Genomic DNA, 16,420 nt, shown 5'->3' on the forward strand with positions numbered 1-16,420 from the left:
TGCCAGGGGGGTTGGGCAGTGAAGGTACCAGGGCGGCTTGCCCCCCTAGTCCAGTATAAAAAAAAAATAAAAAAAATGGCTATAAGGGCAACATCTGTAAGCAATGAGAAATATACAAAAAAAAAAAAAGTCAAGTAGATGACAAACGGCAACAATGCCGCCCCCCCCCCCCCAAACCCAAGATAACCCCTATATGTGCAAATAAAATATATACAGTGGAAAAATTAACCTTCCGAAGTTCACGCACAAGTCTGAAGTTCCAGCCAACTGTTAAGAGCGTGTGAATGAAGTGTAAAATGCCAGCCGGCCGACCCCCACAATAGTCCAAGTCTTGACTGTAATGTCTGTGCCAGGATCTTGGTGAGCTCACCCGAGTCCGCTAGTGATAACGGAATGTAAATTTCACACTCCGGGAGTGAATTGCTGACCTCCACCTAACAACACCAACATTTATTTCTGCAGCGCGTTTACATACAAGTGATGGAGCTCAAAGTGCTTTACAAGATGAAAATATAAAAATAAGATTAGGCAATACAAAGTAACAAAGAATAAAGGAAGGAGGACAGAAAAAACAAAAACAAAAAACTGGATGGCTGGAGAGAAAAAAAAAAAAAAAATCTGCAGGGGTTCCAAGACCACCAGGCCCCCACAAGGTATTCTACCTAACATAAGTGTCCTCAGTCAGTCCTCGTGGTTTTCAGGCTTCACATGGAGGAATTAGATGATGATGATGATGATGGCCATGTGGACCTCTGGCCTTCAATCCACCAATCTTTGATCGGAGTTCGTACGGATTATGGAGCCACCATGAATGATAATGCAGTGCATATCCAGAATATCAGGGTTACACTAAAATGACACTGTGAGAAAGCCATGTTACAGTAATGAAGTTGTTAAGTGAGTTTCTTAAGGTGGTCTACCGTATTAGCCTGGCGAATTTCAATCGGTAAACTCGTATTCCAGATTTGAGGTGCATAACAGCAGATGGCCACCTCACCACTTCTTTTAAGTTTAGCTCTTGGAATTCTAAGCAGACTCTCATTTGAAGATCTCAGGTTACGATGTAAGTAAGATGGCACAGATTATTGAAGGCCTTTGTAAAGCAGACGGTCCTTTTGGAGCTGCAGAATCTTTTCCCAGGGCCCGGGCAGATGCTGCTCTGTTTATTTAGATCTTTTCCGTATTTCTTTCTCGATGGCCGTCCTCTCTCCTTTTGGGGAAAAAAAAAACGGGCGGTTTATGCAAATTCCACCAGAATGGGATGTCCCGCCCCTTCTAGGGGTCACTGCTGTCAATACCATTCTATATGGGCTGCCCTAACCACCTGCAGAGGCAAACAGCAGAAAACACGTAGCATCTCTTTGTGGCAGCGCTGCAAATGTCACAAAGTTTTTCTCCACGCCAAGAACCAGACACACACAGAATAAGCGACTAAGCATTGGTGGGGCACAGATGGACATTAGGGACCTTCAGATCTCGGTTTGTGTTGAATTTTGGTGGCCAGGATGGGCAAACATAGTTGGGCAATTGATCTGAATATTGGGCCCTGGAGTCTGCCAGCTTTCATTCCAACTGAACTGCTAGTCGGCTGAAGTCTTTTTGTTTTTCTTTTGTCTTTTCCAGCTCATCATTTCTTTTCTGTTACTGCCTGTGATGAAGCCTTCTACGTGCACGCCATTGAAAATTTATGTTTGGCCAAGTTCCAAGGTGACATGGAGGCTCTGGGCCAACGGTACTGGTGCGACTGGGACGAAACAGTTGAGTAGGTCTCTCTTCCTTGTTTTGTATTCAATGTAATAACGTGTGGTATCGATGTACACACCGCTGATGGCACTGGCCCTCCCAGTTAAGCGATATTCTTAACAGATTTGGCATCAAGAAGGCATTCATGACGTCAAAAATGGTCCACTTTGATGGTTTCTTTGAGTTCTGACGGGTGTTAAAATGAGTCGATCAAGTGGGAGTTCAATTGGGGATCCAGAGGAGTTTGAATGGGATACAAATCAGAAATTTCAAAACATAGGAGGCCATGAAATAACATTTTCAAAGCCATTTAACCCACTAGGGGCTCTGGTCTTTGTGCCCGTCCACCAGTCACACCCACAATCAGCCTGGCATGCATGTCTTTAGGATGATGGAGGAAGTCCAGTGTGCCCAGCTGATCACCCACAAAAACACTGGCCGAAACTTCACATGGACTTGCCATGGCATTTGAACCCAACGTCTGAGTCTGTAAGGGAATAGTGCAACCCAGTGTGCCAGCCACAAACAGGGCATAGTTTATGAGTTGACAAGGCTTGGCATTTGAACTGAGTGCTGAGTGTGAGAGGGAACAGTACCAACCAATGTGCCAATCTCAAGCAAGACCTAGTTTATGAGTTGAGGCATGGCATTTGTACTCAGGGTGTTGGGTCTTATGAAGGAACTAATGCTACCCTATGTGCCAGCCACAAACAGGGTATAGTTTATGAGGAGACGAGACGTGGCATTTCAACTAAGAATATTGAGATGAGAGGGAATAGTGCCACCCAGTGTGCCAGTCTCAGACAAGGCATGGCATTTGTACTCAGGGTGTTGGGTCTTATGAAGGAACTAGTGCTACTCAGTGTGCCAGGCACAAAAAGGGCTTAGTTTATTAGGAGGCAAGGCTTGGCATTTGAACCCATAGTGCTCAGTTTGAGAGGGAACAGTGCCAACCAATGTGTCAGCCTCAAACAAAACATAATTTATGAGTTGACAAGGCGTGGCATTTGAACTTGGGGTCCTGGACTTTTTGAAGGAACTAGTGCTACCCAGTGTGCCAACCTCAACCAGGGCATAGTTTATGAGTAAACAAGGCGTGGCATTTGAACTAAGAATGCTGAGTCTGAGAGGGAACAGTGCCATCCAAAATTCCAGCCTCAAACAGGGTAAAGTTTATGTCTTGACAAGGCATGGCATTTCAGCATAGGGTGCTGGGTTTTTGAGGGACGAGTGCTACCCAATACGCCGGTCACAAAGCAGGCATAGTTTGAGTTAACAAGGCATGGCATTTGAACACAGAATGATGGACCGCACTACCACCATATTAAAACAAATATTTAAAGAAACTACATTTAAATATCAAAGTGATTATTGCTGCTGACGGACCAATCCACAGCCTCAGATTCACATCCTGGACACAATTAAAACAAATATTTTTAGTTATCGATGATATGCAGTGTTTAATGCTCTTGGCTTTTACTTGGGTTCAAATCCTGAAAGCGACAATAAATACCTAAAGCAAAGGACCTGTAAATGCCCAAGTGGTGCAGTGTTGCCACATCTATGCCATTTGTGCTGGCATGCAACCCAAAATGACTAAAGAACATTCACGGGACACAGGGAGAATATTTAGGCTCTCCAGAGAAGGGTGCCGGACAGGCCATCTTTTGGCCAAGCTTATTTGATGTGGCATCATCCCATCTGATTTTGGGTTGAACATTGAGTGCAAGGGAGGAGCCGACCCTGGGAGGAATGCTAGTCCATCACGGGACGCTTTTACACGGTCGGTCAATGAAACCTGCATGCCTTTGTGATGAGGGAAATAACCACAATCACTGGAGAAAATCCACAGAAAGACCCTCCAGTCGCAACACATGGAGAGCAGCTGATGATCTGTGCACTAAGCTCAGTCCAGGCTCGTGGGCAGCTCTGTGTGCAGAGGGACACAAGCCTTCCCTAAGACGCACACACCCATTCCCACAACTTAGAAAGCCATTTTAGAATTGTAGACCAGTCTTCCTACACGTCGGCGGACCAGCGAGGCAGCAACACTCACAGCTGAGTCACCACTTGGGGTCTTCTCAGCTGTATCGGCATCAGGAACCCGTTTGAGCCAACCCAGGATTCTGGGGGCCACAGGCTTCACTGGCAGCTCTGGGCATCAAGCAGAATACGTCCCCAGCTGAGGGGGGCTACTCTGTTGCAGATGAACATTTGTCATTTCATTATTTTTTTTCTACATTTCCCCTCTGTGATAAACATCTCATAATTCGTCATATCATTCAGTTATTATTTCTGAGGTTAAGATAGAAACGCTGCCATCTGATCTCGAGGCGAGAAAAAGAGATGATGTAGCTCAAGAAGTTTAATTAAAAAGCTAATTTAAGTAGCTTATAATAAAGCAACGGCTTAGGAGACGTTATTACAAAGTTAATGAATTCACAATAAAAATAACGAGAGGAGGTAAGTGAAGCGCTCTATCCTACTCATTGAGTACTGGAGGTGTGCGGGAGAACGTGGGGCCTCAGTGTGCCAGGCAAGCAATGTGAGTGCCCCCTTAAGCTGGCGGTCACCACCAAACACCACCTCAGGCCTGCAGTCTGCTCTTCTCACAGTTACAATCCAAGAAAATCGCAGAGTTGGATGACTGGCCTTACAGACTGAGAGCAGCCTGGTGAGGATACCTCTGGAATAGACCGGTAGAGAGATGATGAAAGGCACTATATAGTAGACATGCAGATAATGAAAGGCACTATATGATAGAGAGTTAGAGAGAGATATTGAATGAAAGGCACTGTGTAATAGGCAGATGATGAAAGGCACTATATGATCAAGAGATAGAGATAATAAAAGGCACTGTGTAATAGACAGATGATGCAAGGCACTATATAATAGAGGGAGAGAGATAATGAAAGGCACTATATAATCTACAGAAAATGAGAGGCACTATATAACAGACTTACAGATAATGTAAGGAAGGCACTATATAATACAGATAATGAAAGGCACTGTATAATTGAGAGATGATGAAAGGCAATATATAGTAGATCTTCAGATAGTGAGAGTCACTGTATAACAGACATAGGTAATCAAAGGCACTATGTGATAAACAGAGATAATCAAAGGTGCTATAAAATAAATAGATATGAAGGCGCTATATGATAGATACTGAAAGGTACTATATGATATAATAGATAGATATGAAAGACACTGATAGATAATGAAAGGTACTATATAAAATATAACAAAAGGCACTATGTTACAGATAGATATGAAAGGCAATATATAAAACAATAGATAAATAGATATGAATGTACTATGTGGTAAACGGAGATAGATGATCAAAGGTGCTATATAATAGATACATAATGCATTTTTGATAGATACTGAAAGGCACTATATAATGTAATAGACAAATCAATATGAAAGATGCTATATAATGAAAGGCACTATATAATATCATAGAAAAATCAATTTGAAAGATGCTGTATAATATATAATGAAAGGCACTATCTAATAGATAGACAGCATTATTTTGTCCCCAGGTGGAAATTTGCCTTTTTTACAGCACCTCTTTACATAAATAAATAGATAAATAATTACCTAGGCACACACTATGGTCCAGACGCACACCAGAATGACTAAAAAGAATGAAAATGTCTGACTTGGCAGTCGCAGTGCCAGTCCCAGTAAGGCACTATACAGGTGTGTTACTGTTGTTTTTCTTGACTCACTTCTGTTGGCTGAAAGTCCTGTGTGTTGGTGTGTCAGACAGAGGATGTGCAGCATTGTTCTTAATGGCACTCAGTTTCGCCTTCCTTCTCCCCTCCTCGACTACCCCCAGGGTGTCCAGAGTGGATCTCGTAACTGAGTCTGCCCTTTTAATGAGCTTGATGATTCAGTGGGCCTCTCTTGAAGTGATGTGACCAGAGCAGCACACCATGCTGGCCATCACAGAGTTGTAGAAGACGTGAAGGTCGTCACTGCCCACCTTAAAGGGACGCGGTCTCCTGAGAAGAGCCTGCTCTGGCCTTTCTTATATTGGTCTTCTGTTTTGAGACCAGTCCAAGCTCTCATTGGTGTGGACCACCCCAACATACTTGTAGAAGTGCCCCACCTCCACACCCACTCCCTTAACAGTGGCCGGGTGAAGAAGCTCTTCGGTGTGGCGAAAATCAGTCACCAGTTCCTTGGTTTTGCTTTAGCCCCTAGTATCAGACGTCCAGCCCCTGATCTCTGAAAGTGCTGACCACCCACCCCACCCCATTTCCCAAATTGTCTAATGCACTTAGGCGTCCAGTCCCTAATCTTTGAGAGCCCAGTCCTCCTTCCTGTTGTGCGTTCCGAATACTCGTCAACGGTGCAAAAACTTGCATGGGGGACAGGAACACCGCCCCACCTAAGCGTTTCCATTCAACACATTTCTTAAAGTGACAGCAGGGTGACAGGTGTGTCAAAGCCCCTAATGAGTGCTGAAGCCGGCGACACCCCTGGTTCAGACTTACCTGCTGCGCCGCCCCAGGTGCTGCTGGGATTGATGCAATTAGATAAACTTGATGAATCCCAGGGGTAGAATTGAAAGGCTCTTCCCGCAGTCTCCTCAAGTGACTGAACTGTCAGGTTTCTGTTCAGTCGGACACACACACACACAGACAGACACCTGAGAGAATTCTGATATCTTAAAGCCAGGCGGCAGCCCAGTTGTAATCTCCGCGCTCGTCTCCTTGTGATATTTCAGTTTTCGATTTTTTTAATACGCTTTGTCATTCGGGGGTGGTGGGGGGTTTGAGTGTTGCTTGACGTGGGAAGAAATGAATTCAAAGGATTTTGGGAACAGAATGTGCAGAGTGAAGGGGGGGAGTGAAGACTTTAGAAAGGTGCCTTATTTGTTACACTTTTTTTTTTTTTTTTTTTTTTGGAGGTCCTGAAGACTTGGGTTCAAATCCCCACCTTGGCACCCTCTGTGTGCCAACTTCTGCTAATCCTCCTCGTCTTCCAGTTTTTAATCCCAAACACAACACAATCGCGTCGGGCGCTTTGGCATTCGGCCCGGTGTGGTGGGCGAGTCGGAAGGGTTCCTTGCAATTAGCTGGCACCCCCTTCCACGCTTGGCTGCTGCCTTCCGCCCTGAGCTGCCATTTACCCCCCCACCGCAGACTATTATGGTGTATATACTACCTGTTAATTGAGAAAACCCAAGGTAGCCCTCCCCCCCACCATGAATAAACGAACAGACTGAGCCATATTTAATCAGAAAATGTGTAATTATTTCTTTACACTCTGGTACATTTGGAAAACTTTTATTGATTACTTGCCTCGCATTATGCCGGTGGTGCATTTCATTCAAATCCCCTGGAAAATTCGAATCCTTTTGTAATATTGATTATGTCAAGGATGGTGTAATTGTTCAATCATGAATATTGCATTAGGTCATAATGGTGACAAAATTCTAATCAGAACCCAACTGGGATTCAGCTGCTGTAATTACAGTGCGCCAACATCCTTCATCAGGGGCACGTGGACTTGTCGGGAGGTGCTGCTGCTGCTTGTGCGGCCCATTAGCCCACCACGGTTTCTGATCTTCCCCTTAGCCCACTCGAGACAGGCTTGCGCCCACACTAACTGATCAAGTCTGATTTTATAAAGCGCCTGACTTTGTCGTGAATTTTGTTTCAAAAGTGCTACACGGGTGTACGGCTTGGCCGACGACCACACTGGATTATCTTGTTTCACGCATTTGGCCTTCAAGGATGACTTTGGGATTTTTCAAGTCCAAATGAACTCTTCACAAACTTGGTGGTGTATGCATTCTTCATCATTTTTTTAGTCCTGAAATAGAGTTTGCGGGGGGTTTGGAGGCATTCACGTTGGGGGAGCTGGTGCCTATCCCAGCTGGTATAGCACACAAGGCAAGAACATACCTTGGACAGGGTGCCAGTCCATCGCAGGACAGACACACAAAAACACATACAGAGGGGTCAATTTAATAAGGTCAACCCACCTAACCTGCATGTCTTTGGACTGGGGGGGGGGGGGCCCACACTGACATGGGGAGAACATGCAAACTCCATGCATGGAGGACTCGGAACGAGAAGCAGCACTACTACCACCTGCACTTCAGAAGAGGTCATCCACCTGAAGCTAAGACATTACATGAATGGGAAACCAACCAGGAAAAACTTGGAAGAGGTGTTGGTGCGGCCAGCATGGGGCACTTACCCTGAGGTCTGTGTGTGGATCCCAATGGCCCCGAGTGCAGTCATGGGGACACTGTGCTGTAAAAATGGGGCTCTCCTTCAGATGAGATGTAAGATGGAGGTCCTGACTGACTGTGGTCATTAAAAGAGATCCCTGGGCGTCCTTCGTAAACAGTAGGGTGTATCACGATGTCCTGACTAAATTGCTCACCATGGCCTGCTCATTCTGGCCCCCTAATCATCCCCTGTCTCTTGTTGGCTATCCATCTCTCACCACCTTATAACTACAGTGGGGGAAAATAATTATCTGATCCCCTGCTGAATTTGTAAGTTTGCTCACTTAACCAAGAAATGAACAGTCTCTTAATTTTTATGGTAGTTTCATTTTACTGGAGAGAGACAGAATATCAACCAAAAATCCAGAAAAACACACATTACATCAAAGTTATAAATTTATTTGCATGCCATTGAGTGAAATAAGGGTTTGATCCCCTACAACCCAGCAAGAACTCTGGCTCCCACAGATTGGCCCGGATGTTCACTGGCAAGCTTTAGATAGATAGATACATACTTTATTAATCCCAAGGGGAAATTCACAATGGGCCTGTACCTGTGCCTTTTGGAGCAGGGGGACCTTGTGGGTCGCTGCAGGATTTCAATCCATGATGGCGTTAGGCCGGGTTTATACTTCATGCGACGTGACGCATGCTGCAGCGGACGCTCCTGCTACACAAGCGTTTTACAGTTTATACTCGCGCGTGCACACATTACGGAATTCTGGAGGAATCCACCAGGTGGCAGTGCAAGATATCATCACGGTGAGAACAGGTTCTGCTTCTCTGTGTTGTGAATTGCCTGGAACATCCATTAAATTCCGATGACACCTTACTGCAATATCTCTGAAAAGGATGTTTAATGATAAAATCCATCAATCCAGGGATTTGTCCATTCCAGCTAGCATTGGGCACGAGGCTGAAACAATTCCTGGACGGGCATCAGCTTATCGCAAGGTGAATACAAGCACACACATACACTGGCATCATTTTAGTGTCACCAAATCTGCATATCTTTTGAAGGAAACCAGAGCACACTGTGGAAACCCACCAGGAAAACATGTAAACTCCAGGTAGGGAATACCAGCGTGCCACCCCCACATGTCTAATTAGTATCAGTATTCATTACTTAAAAGAAGTTAACGACTTATCTGTAAAATGTAACATACATACTTTAATGCATTTCATCATGAAAATGATATCAAGTATAAATCTACGGATTGTAAATGTGCAGAGAGTTGGCATATCATAACTATAATGTGTTCTGTGTGATGCTCTATTGCGGTTTGTCGCTGTTGTCAGGTCTGGAGGAAGCTCCAGAAAAAAAAAGACGGCACAGAAGACGGTATGTGAGACTTTTAAAATGTATTGTGTCATTACGATCGGGAATATGCGACGCTTGAATATCAGAGCACCACGAATGCATTTGTATGTCGGCATTTTGCTTCACCACATTGAACCATTCATCAAACATCGAAGCATGCACACCGATCTTGTAGGATCCTCAAAGCGGCTTTCTGTCACAAGTAGAAACTAACCAGAGACTGACGTCACATTCCGACTTTTAGCACACTGCACCCCCCGACTTTTTGCTGGTACTGCAACTCGCGCACGTGTCGTGTTAATTTCTGAGGACCTGCTCAGAGGACGCGTCAAATGAACGCCTGGAATGCGTGGCAGCCATTAAGTATAAATGAGCCCTTTGTGTGTTACCAGTGGTGTTCTTGGGGACTGTGGTGGTCCCAACTGCCTTCAGGTCATTAACAAGCCCCTCCCTTGTAGTTTTGGGCTGATCCCTCACCTTTCTCATGATCATCCTCAGATCCCTAATGGTCCCGCATGGTGTGGCCAGTAGGGGGAAGCGTTTCAGCACCCTGATATTCCAGGCACAAATCCTCCTACAATTATATATATAAAAAAAAAAAAAGGGTTTTCCTTCACAAATACTTTGCAAAAGTCTTTGAAAGTTACAAATACAACACAATTCTTCTCCTTCTCTTTTTCTCTATACTTTTTCTCCTCCATTTGAGTTTTGTCCTCCTTCCGCTCAGCTCCAACACTCCAGGATGAGGTCACACAGCTTCTTTTATGCTGATCCTGGGAGTACTTCTGGTGCCATAACACTGAAGCTCCACAAAACGGGGCGTTCCTCTCTGGCGGCACCCAAGGACCCCAACCAGGGTTGTCTCTCAGGACTACAAATCCCATGGATCCCTGTGGGTGTCCGTATTAGGGCTATGCCAGAGGAGCACTGCCATCTGTTGTACTGGGGAAGGAACTGCTCCTGACAGACAAACCTCCCCAAGTCCATTCATTCATCTTCCACCCATGGCCGGGTTACGCCTCAATATATTGTCTCTCCATTATGGCCTCCCATCCAGGCCAGGGCTCACCAGTTGGGGTGCCATTCCCATCCCTTAGTTCACTTACAGTGGCTTGTGGGGTGTGTTTATTGCAATGGGTCACCTTGGGCTGTTTAAATGTTCTCCATCCCGCAAGGGGGATGAATTCCAGTGGCAATTCTCTGAGGGGAAACCAAGCCCCTCCACCCTGGTGTGAGTGATATAAAAGATCTAACCTGTGCAGTGCTTCCTAAGTGAAAGAATGTAGTCGTCGTAATCTGCTCAATGTGCCATTTTGAAGTTCAGCTCCAAATCTGGAATGAACCTAAAGAAGAGCCAATGACCCCTTGAAACTGAGTAATGCATAGTCGACCTTGACTCAGGGGTCTGGGACCCTCAGAGTGTACAGCATGAACCTGGTTTGCTGTCACTGTGCCTATGTAGACAGATGCATGTAATTTAGACAGTCGTCTACACACAAGTAAACTGAGAGTGAAAGTTAAGCGAGCCGCAGACACGTCGCTGGAGGGGCTTTGGCATTCAGCATTTTTCTTATGAATCATAAAAAATAAACCGCAATAAAGTCGTCTTCCAAGATGCTTTGCCATGAGACACTCGGCCCACCCCACGCTACAAACACTGTTATGTCATGTAATTCCTGCCAGGTTCAGCACCTTTCCAGTATTGGCTTCTGAAATAAATAAAGACATAAAGCCATTTTAGAAATCATTCATGGTGGTGGCCTCATTTATGTGTCAGGCATGAAGCTGTTCGGAACATTCACTCCATTTGTTGCTTTGGCCCCCCCCATTCACACTTATTCACAATTTTTTGTTTTCCCAGGTCTTGAGTTTCCTGTTCACAGGGAAAATCCCCAACGGGGGGAACCTTATCTGGGCTTCCGGAATAACGTCAGGTCACCTTCCTGTCCTGTTGTTACAGTCCATCCCCTTGTGACATGACATCGTGCTTGCAGGAAGCCACTTGTTTGTTAGCAGCAGGATGACTGGGTGGGCTCCATTTGGCCTGGCTCACCCCCACCTTGCATTAGTGGACGGGAAGGCCATACCTTTTTAATGGTTTTGGCTGGGGTACATTAACGGAGTGAATTGTGGATGTCATCATCCCGTCCAGGGCTGTTTTAACACATGGGCACGCTGGGCGGGGTGGGGGGGCCCCCATGCTAATCAGTGTATGTTGTGAATTACTGAGTGGTTGTGTAGGTAGGGGGGCCCAGTGCACTGCTTTGCCCGGGGGCCTATATTGCTGTTTAGACCGCCCTGATCCTACCTTGAATACACACGACTACAACTTGCCTGAAGAGGGGGTCTGAGTGGCCTTGCAAGCTTGCATATGGTAATCTGTTCAGTTAGCCAATAAAAGGTGTCATTTTGCTTGACTTCTTATTGCAACCGTAAACAATACAAATCGGCTGCTGAGTCGAGGCTTATGTCAGAATATCGGCGTTTGAGAGGAAGGCCCTGAGGACACCCTTCTTTAGTGCAGGCCCGAGGACACTAGTCTTTAAAAATATTTTTCTTACCTACTATAACATGCTATATAGGACACCCTATAGCAGGGGTGGCAAACTCCAGGCCTGGAGTGCCACAGTGGCTACAGGTTTTCATTCTAACCCTTTTCCTAATCAGTGACCAGTTTACACTGCTAATTAACTTTTTCCCTCTTTCACTTTAATAGCCCTGTTAGGAATCAATTCAGAGGGCTGAACTCTTCTTTCTTCATTAAATGACAGCCAAGCAGAAATGAGATGTGAAACGAGCCAACAGATGACCAGCTAAACTGGGGCTTCAAACACCAGCCAATTTCACTCCAATCACTTTCTTAATGAGAAGTCAATTCTTGCTGTTAATTAAACCCGTTATTTAATTCCATGGCTTGTTGCTGCTCTCATTCTGCCACAGCACACATATCGAAATCAGTTGTTTTTCTGGTCTTTCTAAGAGCACCGTCAAAATGTCTTGGTGATCTGAGAGAGAGAGAGACAGACAGATAGATAGATACTTTATTAATCCAAAGGGGAAATTCACAAACCTTAAGATCAACCTTACCAAGACCATCACCTCTCTCTTTAATTTCAGATATTGCGTAATGGACACAGAGGAGCTGGTCATGTGGTGGCTTGTTTTGTGTCTCATTATTGTTTGGCTGCTAATTAAAGAAAAAGAAACAACTATGGGGCCTGAATCAAGTCATTTAAAAGAAGTAATCAGCAGCAAAAACTGGTCACTAATTAAGAAGATGGTAAGAATGAAAACCTGTAGCCACTGTGGTACTCGAGGCCTGGAGTTCGCCACCCCTGCCCTATATAGGAAACCCATAAAAGTATTGGACATTTGAGACGCACGGTGTAAACAGTCGTGATAAATGCTTTGTTTTTGGACTCAAATACTCGCAGAACGGAATTTCCGTATTGGTCAGTAATAGGCGATCATCAACTGCTTCTTAGTTTGTTTTTTTGCTTTGTTTTGTTTTCCGGTTGTTGTGATATGAGGTCAAGAAAGGGTGAACAGGCCTCAGAATAAGCAACACACTGACCAGGTGGCCTCATTAGCAGGTAGCCTGGCCCCACTTATAAAAAATCAGGCTGTGAGGCCTGCACAGGCTCAGAAATGGGCCTCATGCTTTTAAAAGTTCAGCTGCTCAGGAAGGCCCTTTAAGGGTGTTAATGCATTACATTCATATTTAATTTTTTATTCACCTATTTGAGACTAAGGGATATATATTCTTCACTGCCACGGCATATATTAATTTGCCTCATAAAGTTGTGTCCAAAAGTGAATTGTTTTTTTTTTATAAATTTATAAAATACTTTGTTCTTGTAGCTTACAAAAGGGCCTTAGTGTACCACAGTTGAATGAAAAAAACTTACAAATTCCATCCACTTTGAAGCAGCATTGATTTTGATTTATGAAAACGTTTTGTGAGGCATGCTTGTGATGACAAAAGGGAACTAGAAATTATAATTTCATTTTCAGGTTCCTGGAACTATTCTTCATAAGGTAAGAACACATTTTCTGTTAGCAGTAGCATGTCTGCTCACCTCTGCCATCATGGCTGGAGTTTATACGTATATAAGGGAGTTGGTCATGTGGACGCTAAGTGGCATTGTTGCCCCTTTAAACCCAACAGACACTCAGGACACCAGGTAAAAGCACCAAGAAGATATTTATTTAGTTTCTTCTTCGAATAGTGCCCTCAAAGCACCACAGCCACACTAAACAGGCAAGTAAATCACAAATCACAATAATTATAAACACCGTTCTCTCCTCCACACCTCCCAGCAAGCTTTGTCCACCTCCACCTGACACTGGCTCGCTTGCTGTGTCTTCAGCAGTCGTTTAAATAGTCCTTGACCCGGAAGTGCTTCTGCTCTTCCGTCCACGTGACTTGCCAGCACTTCCGGGTCAGACAGGGAATTAAAGTTCTTTAATCAGCCTGGAAGTACGTCCTCATGACTTCCTAGTACTTCTGGGCTATAACGGAAGCATGACTTCCCCAGGTCCTTTCACAGCACCCCCAGGTGGCACACACGGCACCCAACAAGGCTGAGAATCCAAACTCCAAGTCCCAGGATGCCCTGTATGAATCCGGAACACCGCTATACTCCAGGGGAGCTGCCATCTAGTGTTTTGGGGGAGGCAGTGTCCACAAGTAGCTGCCATCCCCCATCCTTACGTCTCGGGGATGTCCTGGACGGGTTGAGCTGCCAGCCGTCTCTTACAGTCAGCACGATGGCATACTCCTGTCTGTAGCTGTTTTAGAGCAATTTTGTCTTGTGAGAAAATGGTTTGAAAATGCACATATCCAGGATGAGAACAAAAACTTAAAAGTGTTTTACAGTTTCCATCGACCTCCTTTGAGCCCGCAAGATACGTTAAAGTTACGATGTGAGCGCTCGAATGGAAGACCCGCTGAAAGTGGGCCTGTGAGTTTGTGGTGGGCATTTCTCCGTGGATGACTGCTTACAAAAAAAAAAAGGTGTCTGTGATCATCCGTGATTAAAACCAACTGCTATTCCAAACATATTTGAGGAGATTTTTTTAATTGCAGCTGCCACTGAAATGTACAGCCGCAGAGTGTTAACAATGGCGAAGTCTTTCATGAGCAAACTGATTACTGTATGGATGAGTAGCTCTTATGTAGGGTGTGTGGCGGGTGACCGGGTCCCATGCCCGGCTGGGATGCCCTTTCTACTTATGTTCCGGGGCAGCAGCCATGGGCTCCTCAGTACCTCCCCCGGGATGCTTGGTGGCAGCCTCCCTGGCTGACGATGGTGCCTCAGTTTCCCGCAGGGTTCCATGGAAGATGGAGTTCTTCACAACCCTGTGGGGATCTGGGGTGGCCGCAAGGGGGTGCTGCATGGATCCCAGAGCCAGCCTGAACAACTCTACTGCCCCGCCCAGAAGTGCAATCAGGAACAGGTGATTCCGGGTGGACTATAAAAAGGATCGGCAACCACCACTCAGGGCCACAATCGGGAGGTAAAGGACGAGGTTGCCTGGGAGGAGTGGAGGTGCCAGAAGAAGGGTTGTGGTTTGTGTTGTAACTGTGTTTGGGACTGTGTTGTGGCTGGAGGGTTCATGGGGAAGACGTGCCCTCCAGCTGAAGAAAAATAAAGTCTTTTTGTACTTTTACACGTACCTCTGTGTAAGTCTGTGCCGGGTCTGGCGCTATACGGCGTCCAGTTTCACAGGTGACAAAGTAGAGAAATCATTAGTGGTGCTGCATCAGGGATCGAGCGTCAGGGGTTGGAGTTGTGCGCCTAGTTGTTGTCAGTGTAAATAATACGGGGGACGTTCAAAAAGTTTCCTCCCTTTTTTTTTTTTTTTTCAACTCTATTAACAGAAACAAATGACATCACTCTTCTACACAGTCACCTTCCTTTGCGGTGCAATTTTCCCTGAGTCGTACCAACTTTTTAATTCCCAATTACTACTCCTTCCGCCTTCACCGTTTCCAACGAAAGTGCGGAATTTTTGAACATCCCTCGTTAATAATAATCTCGAGAAGGTCGCTAGGATTTCTCACACATGAATGCTAAGGAAGCATTTAAGACTGCGAGAAATACGATCGATGGGCAAGCATATTGTAATGAAAGCTGAACGTTTGATCTTTCAGGTTTCGACCATCTGTTCTAATTTCATTTTGGAAAGTGGACACATGTCTTCAGAACTCTGCAATGGATGACAGCTGAAAATTCATCTTCATGAGTAACACATAAACCACAGCCTCGCGTAACAAAGCGGGCTCATCCTCCGGCATGTCTGATTTTTTTATTTTTTCGAGCCGTGGAAGCTGCAGGTCCCACTCGTGGCTAACCAACTGACTCTTCCTCAGTCGCCATTCCTTCACATTTTCTGTGAGTGCACCACTCGTTTGTTGCATTTCTGCACCTTCCAGTTGCCTGTTTCGCTCTTGTCACTACTGGCATAACAATGGATTGTGCAGATTGTGCAAAGCACACAGGCCTACGAGCTTGGGGGGCCCATATGGATTAAAAAAAAAAAATGTAATAACTAAAACAGCAGTTTCACAGTCTCAATGTTCAATGCCTTGATACCACCAACTCTGACCTTGCTGGCTGACAATGAATTGTATGCTGCTGCCAATCTTCTTGTTGAACGCTACAGCACCGACATTTCACAGGCGTTTTGCTCTCAATTGTTGTCATTTCATTGCATGTTTTCAATCCATCCTGTCAACCAAGTCGACTGTTTTCGAAGTAGCTGAACTGTTGCTGACAGATCACTGTGCACCACTGTCTACTTTCAGTGACGTTTGCTTACGGCTTACACGTTACTGCCGACTACGCCAATGACTGTTGCTGCGTCTGAATGTTCGTTCTCCAAGTTAAAACCCCTCAGAAGCACAACATCACAAGACAGACTTAGTGGCTTGGCTGGACTCTCAATCGAAAACGAGCGCGCCAGACAACCTGACGTGTCAAACATTGGTGAGACTTTTGCGCGACTGAAGGCACACAAGCGAGTATTTTAAGGTACTAGTAATATTAGAAGGAATATGATTTGTGATTTGTCAGTCAATTCCATTTTTGTAAGCTTTA

At 45.1% G+C, this 16,420-nt stretch overlaps 1 protein-coding gene across 2 annotated transcripts in view; it reads left to right on the plus strand.

The window, feature by feature from the left end:
• The window catches only part of ramp1 (receptor activity modifying protein 1), a 112,874-nt gene that overhangs the window by 57,887 nt on the left and 38,567 nt on the right, over window positions 1-16,420 (plus strand). Inside the window, exon 2 of one of the 2 annotated variants that reach the window (XM_028808027.2) lies at window positions 1,624-1,762. In XM_028808027.2, the coding sequence (XP_028663860.1) occupies window positions 1,624-1,762 (139 nt within the window). The remainder of the gene's footprint in view (window positions 1-1,623; window positions 1,763-16,420) is intronic. The other variant, XM_028808028.2, reaches the window with a different exon arrangement.

This window comes from Erpetoichthys calabaricus, chromosome 8 (genome assembly GCF_900747795.2).
Source record: "Erpetoichthys calabaricus chromosome 8, fErpCal1.3, whole genome shotgun sequence".
Classification (NCBI taxonomy): domain Eukaryota; kingdom Metazoa; phylum Chordata; class Cladistia; order Polypteriformes; family Polypteridae; genus Erpetoichthys; species Erpetoichthys calabaricus.